Here is a 22,633-nt window from a genome sequence, read left to right as displayed (position 1 = left end):
GGTGATGGCTGGCACTGATTAGATTTTGGTCAAAATCGGTCAAAGGTCAAGGTCACAGTGAGGTCAAACATTCGATTTTTGATGGTTTGGTACAGAATCATCGTAGAAACTTCTGGTTTGCGTCGCTACCTTCTCTCGAGACAGCTTTTATTAGACAAGGTCAGAGGTCAAGTTGACGATTTCGTAAGTACCAGTCTATGACTGCTTGTTTGTTTGTCCGCACAGAACTTTCGTGTTTTTCTCCGCAACCGCTTGTCGGATTGAGAGGAACTTTCCAGCATCGGTGCGACGACTCATGGAGAATGTTTTAATGATAATTATGACGTCATGGGTCACGTGGTGTGGCAGCCATATTGGAAAAACGGAAAAACTTTGGACCTCTGTATCTCTGAAACCGCACCAAGGGAAAAAAATTGAAACTTGGCACACGGCAAGTACTCCTCATGTGGATTGTGTGATTTTTATGGTCATAGATGCCCTCGTTATGATGTCATAATTGAATATGTAGAACGCCACATCCACTCAGCATGAAAATTTTTGAGAGTCATCTTGGGATAAAATGGTCCACAGAAATTTTTTTATTAATGACGTCATTGGTCACGTGATTAGAACGTGAGTTAAAAAAAAAATTTAACCTTCAAAAATCTCCTCTGAAGTGACTGAACAGATCGAGGTGAAACTTTACACGTATGACCACCTGTCCATGAGGAACAAAAGGTTCACACATATGATCTCAAAGGTCACGTGGTTTGGCAGCCATATTGGATTTACCCTAAAATCTATAATAATAAAAAACATACACCACTCAAAAGTAGTCCTGGCAAAGGTCTGCAATCTGTGCTCTTTTTCTTGTTGGCATATTATTGTTTAAACATTATGACGTGTCTTTAAAACATCGGACCAGTCTGTTTGGCCTCTCATTTCGCTCCGCCCCCTTGACAGGTTGTCACTCCGATACGTCATGTTCCCTCTTTTTACGTCCCGACACCACATTTTCACCTTCATTATCACAGGTATAATGTTATCGTTGTCGTTTTCCCTCCTTACCGACACGATGTATAACGTAATCTGTATAACAACACGACGCGACTCATCGTTCAAGTAGAAATCCCGAAAATAATAATTAATAAATTAATAATAAAGTAACAATCACCCTGAAGACACGCCCACTTCTCCACCCACTAACGATTCTTCTTCCTCTTTAAATCCGCATCGTTTGCTTATAAAGTTGCGATTCGGTTGAAGCTGTTACCTTGTGGATCCTTTGTTTGCTTCCATCGGTCTCTCCGTGCGGAGGTCGACGTGCGCTCTCTCGTGCTTGGAAACGTAAACATGTCCGCACCGGCGTCGCGCCCCGATCCCGGAGCGACCCAAGACCCGGTCTCTCCGACGGAAACGCCTCGGTCAAAGAAAACGACGTTCGCCCTCCGACACGTCGGGCACTCTTCGCTGGACCCGCGCTCCGCGTCCGCCGCGATCTTGCCCTGGATCTTGGCCGACGTGCAGAGACGCTCAGGCTGCGGGGACTCGGGCCGCGGTCCGGGCCGCCCGGTGTACCTGCGCTTGGCCGGCCCGGTGGCCCGGTGCGTGCCCGCGGGGGACGCCTCGTCGGGCTCGGTGTTCGTGTTCGAACATCGCGCCGTGGATTTCTGCAGCTTCGCGAAGGCGCGGCGAGACCCGCGCTGTTTCGCGTGCCTGGTGCGTCTCCAACCCGAGAACGCCGAGTCGAAGCTCGCGTGCCACGTGCTTCGCGCAGAGACGACGCAGCAGGTGTGCCGTGCAGGTTGTCGGGTTTTCTGGTCTGTCAACAGGAGTTCTTGTATTCATAACGGGTGGGAGTGCGCAGGTAACCGATAAATGAACACTTTCCAAAGGGTTCCCAAATGGCACGTTGGTGTATAAATGTTTGGGACGCTGTATTGTCGGCTATATATATATCTAACAGTTGGATTCTCATTGAGCACAAGCTAGTGCGTGCCCGTACGTGCGTGTCCTATCCTGTCATTGGTTTGGTAAATAAATGGCCATAACTTGGGAAACGGATGAAGAAGAACGATATCAAACCTTGAAAAGGCACATACTCGGGTCCCCAGCGTCAATTGTGACGTCATATCAAAAGAAGAATTGTGACGTCATAGCACCGTGTCCTGTCATTGGTTTGGTAAATAAATGGCCATAACTTGAGAAACACTTGGGAAACAGCTGAAACGGATGAAGAAGAATGATATCAAACCTTGAAAAGGCACATACTCGGGTCCCCAGCGTCAATTGTGACGTCATATCAAAAGAAGAATTGTGACGTCATAGCACCGTGTCCTGTCATTGGTTTGGTAAATAAATGGCCATAACTTGGGAATCACTTGTCCGATTTAATATCAAACCTTGAAAAGGCACATACTCAGGTTCCCAGCAATATACCTGGCAAGTTTCAATTAGATAGGACCAGCGGTTGTCGAGAAACAGCGGTCACAGACATACAGACACACACAGAGATTGCTGGAATTATAGATATCAGTTTCTAAACTGCTGGGTAAAAAGGTGGTTCTCAAAATAAACCCTTGGTGTGCACCTTGTACTTCACTGTAAACAAATCCTTTTAAACAGTTGGTAGGTACATTACCTTGTGTGTACCTGGAGAGCATGATGTCATGATCACAAGGCCTTGTTTTGTTCCTTTCAAAGGCAATCGTCATCATCATCATCCTGATCAGGCAGAGATCCAGGAAATAAAGTGTGCTTGATGTGTTGACATGGGTAATAAAAATTAATAAACATTCAGAATCTATTATTCCATCAACAATCGTATTTTGTTATTGGAAAAGTGGTGGGAGGACTTGGTTGACAGTCCAAAATAAAAACAAAAACAATGTTGTGTTTTTTTTTCACCTTTTATGTCATACAATGACAAAACCTACAAAGTGAAGTTCTTTTCTTGGTTACTCCAAGGTTCATAAACTACCATTGTAACATCCATGAGTTATCTAACTCATTTACAACTAGAACGGCACTCGGTAGAGCGCACACTTCTGCCAAGCTGAACTGTTTATGTTTGGTAGTGGCCGGATCTGGATTCGGACCTGAACCAAAATGCAATCTGCTTCTTGTCACCTTCCCAACTCGTCTACCTGGTTTTATCATAATCCGTCCAATGTTTCCTTTTTGAAATATCGTGCTCCATCTCGTGTTGTCCCATCTCCTTAATGGTGAAAGAAAAATCACTTTAGAAATTCAAAAATCCTCGCATTCAGATCTTCACCAGAACTGGATCGATTTCGTCCTTGTCACACACCCAATCTGTCCACCAAATTTTGTCCGAATTGGTCCACAACTTTTTGAGATGTCATGTTCACAGATGAATAGGTAGATAGACTCGGATGAAAACATAACTCTCCTGCCTTCCCCCCCCCCCCCCAGAGAGAAAGCTACCTTTAGAAACCGTTCTGGTTTTGTTTTGGTGGAATGTTGGGGGGGAGGGGGCTGGCAGGATGGCCAAGACCTATGCATACTCACCTCTAAGCTATCCAGCCTGGGTTTGAATCCTGACCCAGCTGTAAACTGTTGCCCTGGTGTTTCACAGGCATGGCCGTCCCTCGGATGGACGCCAAAATGGTGTCCCATCTGCTCGCATTAGTTTGTGGATATTAAAGATCCCACGGTGTCCTTCATGAAGAGTGGGTGAGCTGTTGTCAACACCACGGTGCGATTCCAAATTCCTGCCTTAACCTTAGTCGAACATCAAGCTGAGCCAGCCGGTTCGTGAAAGACTTGGGCCAAGCTTCTCCTGGCCAACCTCACAAGAATGTGGAAATGACTGTGGCTATTAAAGAAGACGAAACGCTGTAGGATTATTTGGATTTGGATGTTGCATGTAGGTGTAGTAACAGTAACTGCGTACATCATGAGCTGGCTACTCTTATTACTAGGTGATGGCTCACCTACTCTTTGAGAAGGACACTATGGGATCTCTAAAGTCAACCAACTTATGCCAGCAGACGGGTGACCCGGTTTAACATTCATCTGAGGGACGGTACACAAATCGATGCCTCGCCCTGTCTGCAAAACACCAGGATGACATGTTATTGCCTGGAAGAGATTAAAACCCATGCGAGACAGCTGGAGGCAAGTTTGCATACCTCTGGGTTATCCTGCCATCTCAGCTATGTCTTGGAAACCTACATGTGAGATCGATTTCTCTGCCGTCTCAAATCCACATCGACTGGTGCTTCACATCTACTCTTTCGAGAAAGGCTGATGAGGATTGCAGTCGCTACCAACCATGCTCCCCAGTACGAGAGCACGTGATGTGCATCACCGTGGGATGTCCATCCTCGATGTGTATTCTGAAGGTCATGACGACGATATTGTAAACCTCACATAGTTTGAGTGTTTGAGCAAACTATTTGTAAGGTTTTTCAACAGGGTCAAAGGGTGTCATGGTCATCATACATGAAGGAATTGGATAGTAGAAAAGGTTGTGAGATATCGGTGCTTCTAACATGGATACGAAGGGTACCCAGGAGACAAATTACAAGTCAACAGTATGTGTGGTGATTGAACACTGAGAGGAGGTGTTCCAGCGGCACGAGTGACCGCGTCTCCATCCAATGCAATTTCATTATATTTGGTGCAAAGCACGAAGTCTAACGTTGGTGCCCTCATTGCCGATTGGGTGGTTGTATGTTGCAAACTTTGGCTTGGAATGCCATTTTGCAGCTGCACTATCTTCGTAAACTCCTAGAAAGGCTGACAGCGTAAAGGGTGGACCATCTACGGTATGTCTGAAGGTCTGTGGGCAAAGCAGAAGGATGTTTGATTTGTGTGAAGTGCTGACTAAGGAAGTGTTCTATCTCAGAAGCTGATGGATTGCCGTAGAGTACATTTCTCAGTTGTTGTATCCACGTTTATTTGTTGCACTTGGTCCAAATTGTGCGTACTTTACAAGGTCAAGCGCTCGTGGTGTCATTCTTGATTCCATTTCCATGATTAGACTCTGTGGAATAATGGTTCGAGCGTGGATGTTGGTGGCTGCATACCCCCCCCCCCCGCCCAGTCGAACCGAAGACTTTAAAAATTGTACGTGCTGCTTCCTTGCTTGATGCTTAGAATTTTAAACGGGTAAACAACCATAGGTTGGCAACCATTGCATAGGCCTGATGGGCTGAATTGCCTCTTCCGGCATTGAAGAAGTTCCTTGTCGTATAAGCAGTGGTGCAAGTCCATTTTGAAAAGTGTGTGTGTATGTGTGGGGGGGGGGATGATATTATACCCCCACCACCCACAGGTGTTGCGTTCGTTGGGTAATTTTACTTGCGTAATTTTTTTACGTACTTGCGTACTTGCTTACGTACTTGCTTCCTTGCGTAATATAATTTTACTTGCGTAATTAACACCCCAGGTGTTAGAAAAACTACGTCGTCTTTTTGAACAGCCCTGAATGACTAACCTAATTGATCCTCAATATTGCTGAGACGTGACAAGGTACACTGGCTGCTGCAAGAAAAAAAATAATAACAATTTAAAAAAAAACAAACCTCGAACATCGAGGAAAAATAGACTGTGTGCATGGTTTGCGTTTGTGGTATACATCATGCGGATGTACGTGTGCTCTTTGTAAATTTAGATACGTAATTTCCCAGTGACAGCTGTTTGGTGGTTTGAAAAGTTTTAATATATATTTTTGTAACATTTACCAATTTTTCTTTTTATTCCATGGACAATTATTGGGGGGGTGGATCCTCCCCTTCCTCCCCTTCCTCCCTTCGGCAAAGTTGGGAGGAGGGGGGTTTACGTTCCCATCCCCCCTGGTATTTCTACTGTGGTTGTATTTTAGTCCCCACCGATTTTTGCTTGAGGGGGCTAGAGGTTTGCTCTCCATCTGTCCGTCCTTTCCGCCTGTGGTTTTTTTTTTTTTCAGACTTTTTATTTATTTTGTTATCCCCCATATACCCATTAACATAGTCAACTGAATCTTAGTACATGGCTTTATGATAATAAGTTCACGTTTCATGGTGCTTCGTCAATTTTTCAGTTGTGCCCTTTTTGAACTTGAAAAATATCATATCGGTCGGGGACATGTTTTGCAAAGCAATTCTCGCTCTTGTTATTATCATCACAACTGCACGCTATGTAGCGGGATTCAAAAGGTTCACTTCAAACGTTGTCTGACAATCTGGCCAGACCCGACTAGCACAGGCGTGTTGTGCGCCAACACCGAACACATCGGCGGGTAACCTGGCCTGTGTGGAATGTGACAAACTCGTACGTACACCTTTTTTCAACATCCACGAGCATGTCTTGTGGCAACACTTATTGTTTGCCTCTGATCCCATTGAATAGTCTTATTAGCCCTGGTTTTTCAACTTTTTTTTATTTTTTTTATTTTTTATTTTTTGCTAGTTTTCTTCAACCCATTAAATCTTCTCTTTTTCTTGTCTGGTGTCCCATTTGAATTGTACCAATGTTTGTGTAAATTATTCAGATGGGGGTGGATAACTTTTGAATTGCTTTGTGGTGCCACGGTGAACCCCCCCCCCCCCCACAATTTAGTGGGTTTTATTACTTACGAAATCTAAAGATTTCCTGGTCAGACTATCCACGAGAACAATCTAAAGATTTCGGAAGTATATTGATGACTTCCATCCTCTGTTTGCACGATAACTCAAGAACGGAAGAAGCTACCAATGTCAAATTACACCACGTGATTCGGGAGGGTGATGGCTAGTGCTGATTAGATTTTGGTCAAAATCGGTCAAAGGTCAAGGTCACAGTGAGGTCAAACAACCAAAAAAAAGTTATAACTCGAACGGAAGAAGCTACCAATGTCAAATCGCACCACATTATTCAGGAGGGTGATGGCGAGTGCTGATTAGATTTTGGTCAAAGGTCAAGGTCACAGTGAGGTCAAACATTCGATTTTTGATGGTTTTGCACAGAATCATCGTAGAAACTTGTGGTTTGCGTCGCTACCTTCTCTTGAGACAGCTTTTATTAGACAAGATCAGAGGTCAAGTTGACGATTTCGTAAGTACCAGTCTATGACTGCTTGTTTGTTTATTATTGACTGTGTCAATGAGTAATGCTTGTATGTGGTTGTCTTTGGAGGGTCAGGTGTGTCAGGTCAGATTAGAGATCTGTGACTTGCTACAGGTCCCATGTAAACTTGTACTAATCTGTTTCATGTTTGGGTTGTCGGCGACTAAACCATCTCCCCCACCAGATTTTCTGGTGAGGAGGATGTATGATATGGACACCCAGCAGGATTAAAAACAAAACCTGTCAAAGGGTGGAGGAGCTTGTGAGCCAACGGCCATCCATATCTAGTGCCCGACTGTGGCCGCGGACGTCTTCCTGCAGTTGGGTTACTTTTGACAAGGAGGTTGAGGGCAGGATTTGCACTCCGGCCACCGTAACACACTTCATTCCGCAAAACATACCAAAAGCAAAAATAAATCTGAAAACCCACTCCGTGGGAGTATCTCCTGTGCAGCTTCCCTTCGCAGGGCCGAATTGTTGAGGTCACGGAGAGATTCATGTCTCTGCTGGCTGTGAGCCAGAGGTCAATACACATGTGGGTCGGGCCTGGGGAGTCATTGATTCACTGGATCATGGGGTGTGGTGCTGCCGGTACCTGTGCGGGAGGACGAAAGTCCGAGTCTTCAGGTCCTTGGTGCTTCGTCTTGCTCTATGGATGTGAGACTTGGACTCTAACCAGGGATCTGAGACAGAGTTAATTCCTTTGGTACCAGGTCTCTTCAGAGAATCCTTGGCTATTGCTGGTCAGACTGTGTCGAACGAGCGGTTTCTGAGAGAGACTCAAATGAGATTTGTTACCTGCATAGTCCGTGAGCGTCAGTTGCGGCTGTATGGACATGTGGCTCATTTTCCTGACGCTGATCCTGCCCACCAGATTCTCTCAGCGAGGGAACCTCGTGAGTGGAGGAGGCCAATGGACCGACCATGTTCCTCATGGTTGCAGCAGGTTTATCGGCCTCTCAAGGAGATGGGGATGGGCAGGTATCTGCTTGGGGGGGGGGGGGTGGCCAGACGGACGCCCTTGGAGTACCGGTGGAAAATGGATGCAGCAACGCGCTGCTCTGGTGCATGCTCTCATACCTGACCTGACTTTTGTAGGGAATATGCTGATGGTAACAAAACTTTCTTTGTGCAGACATATTTGGTTCTGCATTCACATCCCATATACTGTCGCTGTATCGGTTTTTAGTTTTAAAATGTGAGGTTCGACGCTTCATTACCATATTGCTAAACCCACTTATTGATTTAGAATACTCTTCCACAATATGTTGATTATATACTTCATAAGATCTCTTCAATTTTTTAGTTGTTTGAATATTACAGGAAACTTGTTTTATTCCGCCTCTTCTCCAATATTGTTTGCTCTGCTCCTTCAGTCATGCGATTCTCCAAGGCTACTCCAGGAAAAAAACGCGTTCTATCAGTAACTCCCTCCTGGTTAAACTTCCAAAATCCATCTGACTGCACACCTCAACTCCTTTGGTTCTCTCTTCTCCCATCTATGGAACTACCTTCCAAATGCCACCCTTTCCCACTGTTCCCTCCAGGGCTTCAAGCAGGCAGTGCACCACGACATGACCTATGATCTTTACTACTCCCATGAACCCTTCCAAACCCAATCCTCTTACTTGCTGTTTTCAGTGTTTCCTGCTCTCCTTTGTCTCTCCTCTTTTCCTCTTTGTTTATTCCCTCACTGATTGTGCCCAATTGTAGCCCAGCTACCCACTGTCAATTTAACCTCGGTCTTCCATGAGCCTGACTCGAGAGGAAAAAAAAAAAAAAATTCCGCCAAGACTGTCTTTAAATTGCACTGCAAATTCGCAGGCAACATAATCCTGACCATGAAGCTGTATTGAGGAAGTTGCCCTTTGTCCAAGCTTTGGTCCAAGATCCAGTTTGTTTCTTTTGCTATTTATCAATGCATGGGCATCTTCCAGCTGGATGCCAGCCAACACATGCCGACTCAGCCATTATCAAGTTTGTGGGTAAAATGCCAATGTAATTCACTCATTTCTACAGCTTGATGAATGATCTGGAATTGTAAATGAAGGTTCTCGAGTCTGAGTTCAATCGCATAAATCGCTGTGGAATCTTGACAATGCAGACAAGGTACTGGGCCTTGGGTGTGATGAACTCAACCATTACGCAGTCTTTGGAGGGAAATCCTCGTGAAAGAATTTGCCCTTTCCTTGACAAACCACAATGTTTCAACTCCAACACATGAGTATGTGCAGGCCAGTTGAGTTGGTTAAATCGTAAACCAGGCCAGTTTCCGTCCACTGCAGGATAAAGACCTCCCTCATCCCAAGTCTTGGGGTGTTTTGGTAACCTCACCAAACTTTCCAAGAGTGGGTTGGTGAGTGAGCACCATGGGAATCAAACCGACCCCATGCCCAGTGCAGCAAGAAACTAGAAGGGCACTCGGTAGAGCGCGTACCTCCGCCACGTAATGACTGATCCACGAGAACATATCGGGCCCATTACGTTTTTGAAATATCATGCTATACAGTACTATATCGTTTTTTGGCCCAATCTCTCAATGGTGAAGAATCACTTTAAAAATTGTATAACTCTCGTATCCACATCCGGATTCAGATCTTCACCAAACTCAAATCAATTCGTTCTTTTCACGCACCCAACCTGTCCACCAAATTTCATCTGGATCCGTCGACAACTTTTTTGAGATATCCTGCACACAAACAAACAAAGAAACAGACAGAAAGGGGTGAAAACATAACCTCCTCCACCTTCGGTGGCGGAGGTAACTCGGGTACTCAGTAGAGTGCATACCTCCGCCATGTAATGCCTGATCCACGAGAACATATTGGGGCCCAATACATTTTTGAAATGTGCTATACAGTACTATTGTTGTGGGGACGAGTCTTGGTGGCAAGCACGACCACGAGGGGGAGCAGTAGAGTCGGCTCCACTGCACACACCGGAATTTAGGTCGTACCTTTCAGATAAATCCGAAAGGTCACAGGTCCCTTATTGGACCGAAAATCGCCAATAGGTCGACCATGTGGGATAGGGTCAATTGCCAATTTCAATACACCTAAATACCCACGTCGTCCAAACTACCGGGGAAATTCACCCTCGGCAGGATTTGCGCGATCCAGGCCGTTATCGAGCCGGATCCGAGTCTTACCCCGAGCGGAGAGTACCAGAATCCTGCCGGGCCAATTTCACGATTACGGCAACAATGAGGCCTCCTATTTCCCGTTTGCAGCGCAGCAAACCAATGATAGAAAGGACAAGTATGAGCTGGGACATTCAACAAGAGGGGATTTATTTACAATGGGGGGAAAGGAACACACAGAGAGCAGAGTTATCCGAATAAGAAATGTAAATAATGTACAACAAGAAGCACTTAACAATTCTACTTGGAGACGGGCCCACACTCAGACACACACCCAAAGAAATGGACCCCGTCGGGTCTTTTATTGCCCCCTCCAGTTTGGAGGGAAGATGAGCTGAGGGGAGAGAACATGCTGGCTACCCGGCCGCGTTCGCGCGGCTCGATGTCCGCACCAGTCGCCAAAGGACGGACCAGGGCAGCCGAATCCAGAGGAGGCGAGACGAGGTGAGCATCCGTGATGAGATGGTCGACCGCTAGCGCCACGATCCTCTAAAACGCACTCTTGTCGACAAGCACTCACTGGCTTTGGATGCCAGGTTGGAAATCTCTGAATTGATATGTCCTTTCCCACAAGAAATGTCTCGCACACGATGACAGGCTGCTTGGCAAACGCCACGATCTCTGTCTCTCTACGCTCGTCCCGACAACCACACTCTTCCTCTTTAGGAGGGAGGGGCTTCTTCTCCTGGCCACTCTCCTCCTGATTGGTCGGACCCATCACGCGATTCCCTGGCTGTCTCCCATTGGACCGGCCCACGGGAGGTGGGGCAACTCCCACCCTTCTGGATGGAGTCCCAATCGGAGGCGTTTGTAGCTCCGTCTACCTCCTCACCTCCGACCACGTGTGTAATGGCGATGGTGTTGAGTGGGGGACGGGGCGGGTGAGATGCCCGCTCCTTGCCGATTGGCCAAAGAGGGACGCCATGCCCATGTTAAACTCCACGCTCGCTCGCCAGCGAGCAAAGAGCGCGGACAATGCCGAAAGCAGAGAGTTGTTGGGGGTCGTTGGTTGGGACGTAAAATCCGAACTATAAAATAACTGCGCAGCACACGTACACTTAATTCCCATTAGACAAGGGATGAGAACCTAACTAGAAACACATACTTACCGATATAACTGATCTATAAGGACTCTGGCTGTTGTGTGCTCATGGCTGCCAGGTTCGTAACCCTACGTCGTTTTCGGCCCTTTCTCTCAATGATGAAGAATCACTTAAAAAAATAAATAAGTCTTGTATCCAGATCCGGATTTGGATCTTCACCAAAATCGAATCAATTTGTCCTTGCCACACACCCAACCTGTCCACCAAGTTTTGTCTGAATTTGTGCACAACTTTTTGAGATTATTAAGGTATCAAACGTGAAAGCTGCTTCCCTTTGGATATAGGAGTGAATATGTTGCTGTGTGGGAGCGTGTTTACTCTTGTGTTGAACGTAACCGCAAAAAAAAAAATATATATATATACACACACATATATATATATATATATATATATATATATATATATATATATATATATATATATATATATATATATATATATATAAACCTTAATCCCTCTAATCCTCGATCCTCCGCTTGTTAACCACAACTTTATGGCACAACAAGCGGTGTTTAGCTTGTGGATCCTGTACTGCAGTTTGTAATCCACATGAATTGGTTGTGTGACCCACAGTTGGGCTTCGGCAACAAGAACCCGTTGTTTCCTAGAGTGTAAAGGAATGTTTGTGGTTCTACCCCCACCCCCCGAGCAAAGGGTGTGGATGTCAGAATTGTTTTGAAAATATTTTCTGAAATAATTTTACTTCCCTGTCGTTTTGTCGTGAAAGGGTGCATTAAAGCAAAATATCGTGTTTGCCCTTTATTTATTTGTCTAATTCAGAGATGACGTGTCACAACACCGTGGTAGTTACTCGTATGTGATACAAAATTTGGATTTGTCAGTATCACCTTAATCCTTTGAAGCTTGTTTGTGAGCACATTAAATAGCTATGTAAAGGTGGGGTTGAGCTGAGGGGTAGAAGTTGATCTTCCAGAAGTCCTACATGCAGAGGTATGTTTATTGTAACAATAGTATGCATTTAATCCCATAATAATTAGGCGACTTGCTGAGGCTAAGCATAATTTCTTCTTTCGTATGCAGCCCATGGCTATGGTAGCATCATTTTGTTGGGGCATAGCTGTGTTGATCTTTAACATCAAGGAGGCACACATTGATACCTAACCCTGCCCGCAAAACACCAGGGTGGTAGTTTATAGCTGGTTTGGAATTCAAACACAGGCGAGACTGCTCAGAGGTTAATGTGCATAAGTCTAGGCTATCATGCCAGCTCTGCAGTCATTGCAGAGAATTATGTAAAATAATTTGTTGTTCTCCATTGGTCTGGGTACAAGGATGAGAAAGTGCCATAATAGAATCTCATGTGGTTTCTTGCAGATCTTTGCTGCATCAAGGTATCCACACGGCGTGATTTATGAATGCCTTGATAATGGAAATGTGAACAAACTTGTATTTCTTCTTGAATATACCAAAATGTGTGTGACTGTTTTCTTGGTCAATGACAGTGTTTAATAATGAGATATTGTTTCTCTTGTTCCAGGTGGAGGAAATCATTGGAGCGATCCGTCGTGCTTCCCGCATTGCACGAATGACCTTGACACGGCAGCAGACCATCAATGTGAATGACGAAGACAAAGTGTTCCTTGATTTCCACAGGTTTGAAGTACTGTACTGGGGAAAGATCAGTTCCTTGGTCAGACGCAACCACCCACAGCTGGTGGATGAATGCATCCGTTGCTTTCAGAGACCTAATGTGTCACTCCTGGCTAAGAATGGCGTCATAAACAAGGATCAAGAATCGAACCCAGGGACGCTTCCGGCAGATGTTGAAAAGTGTAAAGAGGATGAAGAGCAAGGCGAAAGAGTGGATGGACAAAGTACAATTCATTGCGCTGATAAAAATAACTCCAAAGGGCTGGAAGAAAGGGCAGCACACAGAGGACATATCGGTGGTAATGTTGAGGGTGTGCAGAGCAAGAGCATGGGCAACAACATTAAAGGGTGTACCGTCAGTGATAAAAGCATTCCGATGGAGCAGCAAGCACTGGTATTAGAAATGGTCCGGGAAGATGCAACCAGTCACTCTTCTGATTGCAATGGAGGCGAAAAATCTGGAAACTCGACTGTGGAGCAGGGGTGCAGGTCGAAGAGGCATCTCTGGGCCAAGTCCATATCCCTCTCGTTTGGCGATAGCAATATCCCACTGTGTCAGCAGAGCAGTACACGGCGCGCCAGCGTCCCGTGCCTCATAGAACCTAGCATGGATGAGCGGAGGCGAGCTATGCTCTTCCAGGTTTGTCTCTCCTTTTGTTGTTGTCTAATCCATTGAAATTTTATCTGGAATGCTTCTCTCCTGAGCTTTGTTAGATGTGGAGCAGAAAGGCAAAACTCATGGGAAGTAACTCGCCTTGCCAGTTTGCTGCAGGTATCCATGAAGGCCAAAGCATGGCTCCTGTAAAAGACTAGTGCGTGACATTCTTAATACCACCAGATCCTTTTGTGGTGTTTTGCACTGTTGTTTCCATCTTTTTCTTCTCTGTCACTCATTTTCCTTCCAGATTCCTGTTGTTCTCATTCCCCTCTTCAACTTTCCATGAACCTTAACCCATCCTCCCTCTCCCCACCAACCCCTCCTGTAAACTTCTCATCCGAAGTTAACTTTGTCTTCATTTTCTGGCCCTCTACCAGATTTTACTTGGACAATGATAAATATGGGGTTAAAATCCATGACACCTGGGATACGTGGGCACCCTTCGATTTATTTTAATGAAAAAGTAGTGTCCCACTCATGTAATTATGCAATGATTAGAAGTATTTAAACGGAGGAATGCTTTGACTTCAATGCTACATTTGTTTCAGGTTGGCCGCAACGAAGTAAATCTCATCAGCCCACATTCAAAAAAAGTCATCGTGGAGAAAAAGTTCAAGGACATTTCTTCTTGCTCTCAGGTTTGACTACGTGACTCTTTACCATTCCCTTTCTCCCATTGATGTACCATGTTCAAGACAGAGGGTCGATTATACCGAAGCAGGTTCTTTGGTAAGTGTTGGTGTCGGACAGGTCACCACTCTAATGCAGGATATTCGACTGAGGGTGTACAAGGATTTGTAATTTGTTCAGAATGCTGGACATAACTCGACTACTCTTTGTGAAGACCACCATGGGATCTTTCACGCCCACTATTTAATGCCAGCAGACGGACAATAATATATCTCCATGTATCTCTGTATAATCGTTGTCTGAGGATTAGTACGAACGAAATGACTTATTTTCAGCTCGTAACCAAAGCATCGTGGTAAACTACATGAGATCACAGTGAAAGGTCTGTATCTCCCGTCCATTTTAAGTTGAGCTGCACTGTGATTGGTCACGTGACAACATTACACAGCACACGTGACAATGACTGCCCCGCTAGATGTGTGTACGAAGCAGAGAGCAGTTGTTGAATTTCTTCCTGTGGAAGAGGTTCCTCCAGGGATATTCATAGTCACTCAAAGAATGTGCATGGCGACTCTACCATTGATATGAGCACGGTTAGACGTTGGGTAACGCGTTTCAAGAATGGGGAAACTCGACCCTCTCGACGATGAGCCTCAATGTTCAGCCACACAACTGCAAAATCAGAGTCAGATTGATGTGCTCAACAAAGGGCATTGCAGTTGATGGAGATTGTGGAAAAACAACTTCATATTTGGAGTGAGATTTTTTTATTCTATCTGCTTGCCTGGAAGTTAAACAAAATTTAAAATCATTCAAACAGGGAACTTGCTGGTTTTCAGGACATCATAAAGGACACAAAAAAGAGGCATGAAGAACTAATGTAACATGTTAAACAAGAGCGAGAATTGCTTTGCAATATACGTTCCCTACCAGTCCCAATGAATATTCGGGAGATTAAAAAAAAAAAATTTGCATTTAATGCACACTCCAGCCGATACAGAACCAAGAAGAAGAAGAATAAATTCTCTCATGTTTGGGTCCATTTGGCAAAATAAAAGGAAAAGCAATTTCCATTTACTGATATCTCTTGTAGACAAGAAACCAATAAAGATAACAAACCAGAGATAAACATTAGTTTGCTTTAACGCACACTTGAGCTGATCCTGGATCCAAAATGAATAATAAGAAGAATAAACTCTCTAACCCACCTTGTTAAGCCTGGTGTTGGCTTAGTGGTTAGGGTGGCGGCTTGGGATCCTAGGGTCCTGAGTTGAAGCCCCGTTGGCCGCTGAATTAATATACACCAGGGGGTTGACTCAGCCTGTCATCCTTCCGAGGTAGGCAAAATGAGCACCAGTGTACTGGTAAGGGGGACACTGCATCAGCGGCATTGCCGCGTCCCAACCAATGATGCAACCAGCAGCCACAGGCTGCACTCGATAGAGAAAGAGACCCACCTTGTTTCGTTTGTTTCGAGGCTTTGCCTATTTCATATTAAAAATAACCCCAAGTACATACATGAAGCAAAAACGTGTACGGCTGATGTGCATATTTAGTACATCGTGGTGATATACCTGAGATAATTCCAATTGCACTGGACCATGGACTAACACCCAAGCCTAAGGCCTGACGCCTGCCAATCTGTGCTTATTCATGCAATGGCGACGCAGAATTTTATTGGGATGGAGTCGGGCCAGCTGTCCAGCCAATGGACATAAAGCAGTGGGGTGGAGTCGGCAGCTGAACACTGACCCATGGATAATATGTGATCTTTTCTAAGTCTAAAGAGGACATAACTCTGTCAAAATTGATGAAATGTCTTGAAAGTCAAACTTGTTCTCTAACTTATCATAATAAAGCCATGTATCAAGTTTCAATTGAATATGTTTTAGGATGTGGGGAAAAAAGTTGGAAAAAGTACAGGTGGGACGGACGAACAGATGGGCAGACGGAGAGCAAACCGACAGTCCCCTCTGCATACATGGCAAGTTGAAGGCGACGAAAAACGGGTTAAGAATCGAAAGCGGATTTTATTTTATTTTATTTTATTTTATTTTTTTAAACCCTTTGCGTACTCCGGTCACAGATTTGTGATGAGTTTTTTTTTTATGGAAACATATATATATATATATATATATATATATATATATATATGTATATATATATATATATATGTATATATGTATATATATATATATATATGTATATATGTATATATATATATATATATATATATATATATATATATATATATATATATATATTTGGGTGGTCCAAAAACTTCGAAAAAAATAGATTGTTGCTCCACAAGCTTAAAATTATTCCAATATGATCCAATAACGCGCATAATTTTTTTTAGCTTGATCGGAGGTGATTTAGAGGTCGCTCCATATGACGACTTTTAGTCTCATGACTTGAATAAATTAGGGTATGGTCAGGTACGATTACGGGTACTTCTGGATGTCCGAGGTGGAAATGGAGTGCATTTTCGAACTCTATGGCATCGATTTACTCTAAGAAATGACTGCACCGACATTGAATTCACTACCATTTCAAAAATATGACTGAAAACATGATTTATCATTACTGGAGTTGAGTAACTAATCCTACTCATTTCGATATTTTCTAATCTATATATAATTAATTTGTTTTCCGCCTAAACATTTCTTCGAGTAAATCGACCCCACTGAGTTCAAAAATGCACTCCATTTTCACCTAGGAAGTTCAGAAGTGTACGGATTCGCATCTCACCATACCCTAATTTAATATAATAATAACTAAATAAATAACTAACATATTTTTAGTGAATCATTGAATCTAAAACACTGGATGTTGGGCCGGCTAGAAATAAGTTCAGGCGGGAGTGGAGACAGCAATAGAGGCGGAGATGATAGTGGTATTTGGTAAATGAGACAAAATATTGTAATAGTTTGTAATTCCATTGATTGAAAAATTAACATTAATTAATTAAATTAATTAATTAAAAACAGTGAAGTCGTCAGATGCATGGTTGGCCATGTTGTGTAGTATGTGATAGTTACACCCACCCTTATACGTCAGGATTTTTCTTGAAATGTGTGTAGAATCCTGTGCATTGTCAACACCCAGAGCCACTGTTTTCCTATGGGATTACATCTGCTCTATATGTCTCCTCCACTTTTCTGAAAGATTGCTAAACCTGTCAAGTTTGATATCGGACACATCCTCCAGAAATTTGTGGTGACTTTGTCCCGGTTCATGTCAAAGATACGCACAATTGGATACATCAACTCGACTCCTGACTCTCACTCCCTCCATCAAATTGCAAGAGAATCCCTCCATTGGGACCATACTCTGTGCAAAGCGTTAGTGCTGCCTCAGCAGTCTCCTAGTATAGGCTATTGGACACAATCCTGGATGGGTCGCCACTCCGACACAGTATACCAGCATGCTGGCACTCATTTTGCCGACCTCGGAAGGATGACAGGCCGAGTTAATAACCTCACCTGGTGTTAATTCAACAGCTGAGCGGGATTTGAACTCAGGACCCCAGGATCACTAGCCCACCACCTTAACCATTAAGCCAACACCAGGCATTACAAGAGAGAATGGATGTAGTTTAATATAGTCTAAGATTGGCTGCAGCATGAATGGTGCTAAGGTGTGTGTGTGATGATCGCAGTACTTTTCCTCTGTGCCGACGCATACTTTTTGGAGACGTTTCCAGGGAACATATTTTCAAAGAGTGGCCCGACGTGGTCAGTTGTGCTTCACTATATGTCCAGCATAATGAAGCTCCACTTTAATGACCAGGTCTTTGGTGTGAGAATCTTTATCAGGGAAGAAACTTTTGAGAGAGGAGCTGGTTTTGACTGCTTTTGCCATTTGTTTGGTGTTGAGTACTTGGCACATGTCTCCATGTTGTTGACTCCATATTGACTGATCCTGAACGAGTGTGTGCACAAGTTACAAACTGCCGTTGATAGGTCTCCTTCTTTTGGTCTCATGAAATAATACTGAGAAGTCTAATCTTTTCTGAAAGCAGTTTCTGAGTGACGGGCCTTTTTATTGGGTGGAGTCATCTTCTCAGTTGTGTAGCATGGACTATCATCCATGTCGTAATGACACAACACAATCGTAGTTGTGGATTTAAAACAGAATTTACTAATCAGTAATGATGAGGTTCCAAGAAAGACTATGTACGACTTTTGTACGTACATGACAGATTGCTTTAGTTTACCCTGCTTTTTGCTTCGTGTGTGCAGGGTAAAAATGAATGAATGAAATGAATACTACAATGCAGTTCCATGCTTTCGAAAGAACATTTCTCAAAGTTTTTATTTACTTTTTCTTTTTTTGTTTCCAGTTGTCGCCTGTGATCTGTGACGTGTGACATCACGTTTACTGCAAATAGTATCCCCACAAGAAAGAGCAGTGTTGCCTGGTTTATATAGAAACCAAGTGATGATAAATGGTGATGAATCCGATATTATGATCTTGACAACAAAAACTTTGAGAAATGCTCGTTTACAAGCATCAAACCGCATCACTGTATCCCATTGCAGTTTGAATTTGGACCAGTAATTTGTGGACGCCCTGTATATGAATGAAAACTATCCCAATCGGATCCTACCATTCAATATACTCTAAAGTACTGATAAGTATCACAGTCAGAAGTGGAAAGTAAATAGGCCGACTGATTCATTTGGGGTGACGACAAATGGTCGACGAGAGGAAGTGACGATGAGGATTGAGGTAATTGGTTGATTGGGAAAAAGCTCATGACATCACACAGCCAACAGAGTCAGACTAGAGCGGTACTTTGCGTTTTGGATAGAGGTTGCTACAGATCTGTCACCCTGTGTGTGAATCCATGCGAGTGGAATGGAAGCTAAGCATTGCATTTTTGAAATTGTTTGTAATTTCCATCCAATACAGGTTTTGATGATACTAAATCAGGTCCGTGGGTTTCAAGAAGGAAAACGGGCCAACCACACGAAATATGGGTCACTTGCCTTGTAAGCCTTTGGTGAAACCAGTGGAGGCTAATAAGGTGGTGGAAGATGCTGCATCAACGGCGGTAGACTTCCTTCCCCCCAACCCCCCACAACCCTCAAAATCTTTATCTTATTTCAATTTAATTATATCCTCCAATACTGCAGAACACAAATGGCCTTTTTGACACTTTCAAAACCTTTACCTTTAGCAGTACTTGGGACAAGATATTACGGCATTTTACGTCATCATGACCAATCAAATTTTCCACTCATAGACCCCGCCAATGTCCTTGTTTCTCAAGACTACACGGGGTAAAGTGTTCTATAATCTCTCTAGTTTTCATTAGAATTGGAATTTTGTTGAATGAGAAATAAAATGAGGCATTACTTTAAAATAAGACACCCGGCTTTGAAATATGAGAAATTGTATACAAACCTTGAGGACGTGTATGACATCATAGTGGTTTGCAGCATCAACCAACACCCATTCTTTGTAAGGAACCAAGACCAACAATCCTGTATTGTGTGTGTGATCCAAGAGGCTTTTGTGCAACATGCTGTATCAGGACCAGCCATCACTCATCTGATATGATTGACATAATTTCCAAAACCCTCCTTTGTGCACTGCTCTGATGATATAAACAAGCATGTTGGCCTTCTCAATTGTTCATATAAAAAGAGCCATCTATATATTAGGTACGGAATTTGCAGCATGATTGAACCCCCACTCCATGCCCCCAACCCCTCTCCTCATATATTCATCAAACTCCATTTACATTCCCCAGCCCTTTTAACTCCTAACCTCCTTTTCCTTCTTTCTGTCCCTCTCCACAACTTCCCTACCCTACTTTTGTCTTATTTTCCCTTAACTTCCCACATCCCTTCTGTTGTTTTTATTTATTTATTATTTATTTATCAATTTCACACTCTCACTTTCCCCTCACATTGTCTGTACATATTGTAATGGATGTCACTTCTGGATAACTTCGAGAGGATGTCATGTCTTTAAGAGACCACGATCGCCAGTCGCTCCAGAACTTCTCACGGGGATCCCACACCCAGTCATGTTACCATATGCAAAAGCACGAGTGGGTACCGTGCCAGCGGTCAAAGGGGGGGGGGGTGATTTGTGGAGGGTGAAGCAAAGGAAAGGAAAGAGTAGGTTGTGCATGTCATTGTGACAGATGGATTAGAAAATCTGTACCAAAGTTGGAGTTCTCATTAAAAGTTGCTGTCGATGTTTTCACAAACAGTACTTGCATGTCGTGACTTTATCATCCGATCAAAGTTACAGCTTCTGACTCAAAGCCACCTAATAGAGGGTTTCCTTTTAGTGAGTGTTTGGATGACAGGTTTGCCCGTACAGCAAAATAAATGTATTAAGTTTACAGAACTTTTAATAGTTCAACTTTCTGCTCTGTACATATGCCATTCTTAACTTTTAAGGAGGCTGTCTTGATATATTAGGGTCCTGAGTGAGCCCTTGTCATGCCATTAAATTAACACTGGAATGCCTTTCGAAAGTACCGTTTACAAAACCCCCCCATCCACTTTCTCAACAATCCTCTGGAAGAAGTCTTTTCTTTCAAGCTTCTGGGTCTCACTATCTGCCATGACCTTTCCTGGGAAAGTCACATTTCCAACCTCGCCTCAAAAGCCAGTCACCGACTGGGAATCCTCCGTCGTGCTAAGTCCTTCCTCGGCCCTCTTGAGCTCCTGACCACTTACAAAGCTTTTGTCCGTAGCCTGATGGAGTACTGCTCTCCCCTCTGGGCTGGTGCTCCTGCCTCCCACCTTTCTCGGCTTCACGCTGTCGAAACCAGGGCATTTAAGATCATCGGCATCTCCCGCAATGAAGCTGAGTCTTTGGGCCTCTCACTCAATCACCGCAGGTTGGTCGGTGGTCTTTCTGTCTTCTACCGACTCCTCTCCAGCCTTGCCCCCCTGCTCTCTCTGCGATTTGTCCCCACCACATTTCCACAGGGCGCTCAAGGTCCGACAACAACCCCCTTCTGGTAAAACTACCAAAATCACGAATCACTGCTCATCTTCACTCTTTCATTCCTCTTTTTTTCCCGCCTTTGGAATAAACTTCCTCACTCTATTCTTTCCCATTCTTCCCTCCAGGCTTTCAAAACAGCTGTTCACCACCACCTCTTATCTTCCCCCATCCAAATCCTCGATCTTTTCTACCCCCGATAATCCACCCAAGCCCACTTCCTTCATTTCTCCTGCTTTCCTTCCTGAAAGTCCCTGAAATGTCCATCTTCTCTTCGCCATGTTCCCCGTCCCATCCCCATCCCTCTCCCTTCCACAGTTCACCTAATGTGTCTGTTCCCCACTGTTTTGTCCCTTCCACTCCCGCCCCTCTTGTCTCATGCCTCCTTGCTGTGAGTTGTGTGTTTGCTCTCATACGAGCCTTGACCAAGGTATACAAAAAAAAAAGAATAAAAAAAACACACCTGGGGTGTGTTCAGTTACCAAGATAGCTGTTCCTGATCAATGGTTTCAATTGGAGTGCTTAAGCCACTTGGCAAGCACTGCAAGAAACTTGGTAACTGAACACACCTCATGTGAATTGACTCGCCCTCTCATCCTTCCGAGGTTGTCAAAATGAGTACCAGCTTCTTGGGAAGAATGAGCCATTTGAGTATCATGCGTCAGAGTGGTGATCCATCCAGGATTGTGTCCCCCTAGCCAATGGAAAACTGCCTTGGCAGGCCTATGCATCTGAAGAAGCAAACGGAGTGCTTCCTTTTTCATTGTAATTGGAATTTTATTTAGTGAGAAATAATGAGGCATTACTTTTGTACTGTTGCGAATCTGGAAGCAGTGAGCACTCAACATTACAGGTCCTATAGAACAGTTATATCGGTAAGTATGTGTTTTTAGTTAGGGTCCCCGTCCCTTGTTTAATGGGTGAATAAATGTACATGCGCTGTGAGTTACTTTGGTAGTCAGGGTTTTCTTTTATTTTTAAATCCTCAAAACTACAACAACGCAAGCATCACCCTCACCTTCACCTCGCTTCCTCACGCCGACGCCATGGTGGGCGGAGTTCAAGGAGGAGCCTCGCGGGGGCCCTCGACCAATCAGCGTGCTACGGGTGGGGTGGCCGCCGCTCAGCCAATCAGACCCCGCGACGGTGAGAAAGGCGGTCCACGTGATGTCACCATGCCCCCGGGCCAATCAACGAACTTGCCGCTCGTTTTGGCCAGTGACAGGGTGACGAGCGATTTCTGCGCGCCAAAACCGTCCAGTGAGGGGGAGGGCGGAGGTGTCCCCCCCCCTCCTCGAGACAGGGTGAATAAGGGTGCGGCACGATCGGACCATAGGGAGAGCTCAAGAGATCTTTCATGGACCAGAACCGCAAGGGTTGCGTGCCGTGTCTGTCAGTGAACCAGGAGAGAGAAACGGCCGACATGAGTGGAGATCGCGTTCGCCGACACGAGTGGTTGTTGTGTTCGTCTCACACGTGAGAGGT

At 44.3% G+C, this 22,633-nt stretch overlaps 1 protein-coding gene across 6 annotated transcripts in view; it reads left to right on the top strand.

Moving 5' to 3' along the window:
* The first annotated feature begins 1,183 nt into the window (after positions 1 to 1,183).
* LOC147014491 (TBC1 domain family member 4-like) overlaps positions 1,184 to 22,633 on the top strand; it is a 79,136-nt gene continuing 57,686 nt past the window's right edge. Inside the window, exons 1-3 of one of the 6 annotated variants that reach the window (XR_015050777.1) lie at positions 1,184 to 1,770; positions 12,773 to 13,525; positions 14,092 to 14,181. Coding sequence is in view for 4 of the 6 variants with exons in the window: in XM_085852482.1 (XP_085708608.1) it covers positions 1,333 to 1,770; positions 12,773 to 13,525; positions 14,092 to 14,181 (1,281 nt within the window). In the remaining 2 variants the exon portion in view is untranslated. Of the gene's footprint in view, positions 1,771 to 12,090; positions 12,226 to 12,578; positions 12,627 to 12,772; positions 13,526 to 14,091; positions 14,182 to 22,633 lie in introns of those variants that run through there. The other 5 variants (XM_085852482.1, XR_015050776.1, XM_085852479.1 and 2 more) reach the window with 5 other exon arrangements.

This window comes from Eptatretus burgeri, chromosome 13 (assembly GCF_056783735.1).
Source record: "Eptatretus burgeri isolate ZD-2024b chromosome 13, Ebu_testis_v1, whole genome shotgun sequence".
NCBI lineage: Eukaryota > Metazoa > Chordata > Myxini > Myxiniformes > Myxinidae > Eptatretus > Eptatretus burgeri.
This window is presented reverse-complemented; position numbering and strand designations above follow the sequence as displayed.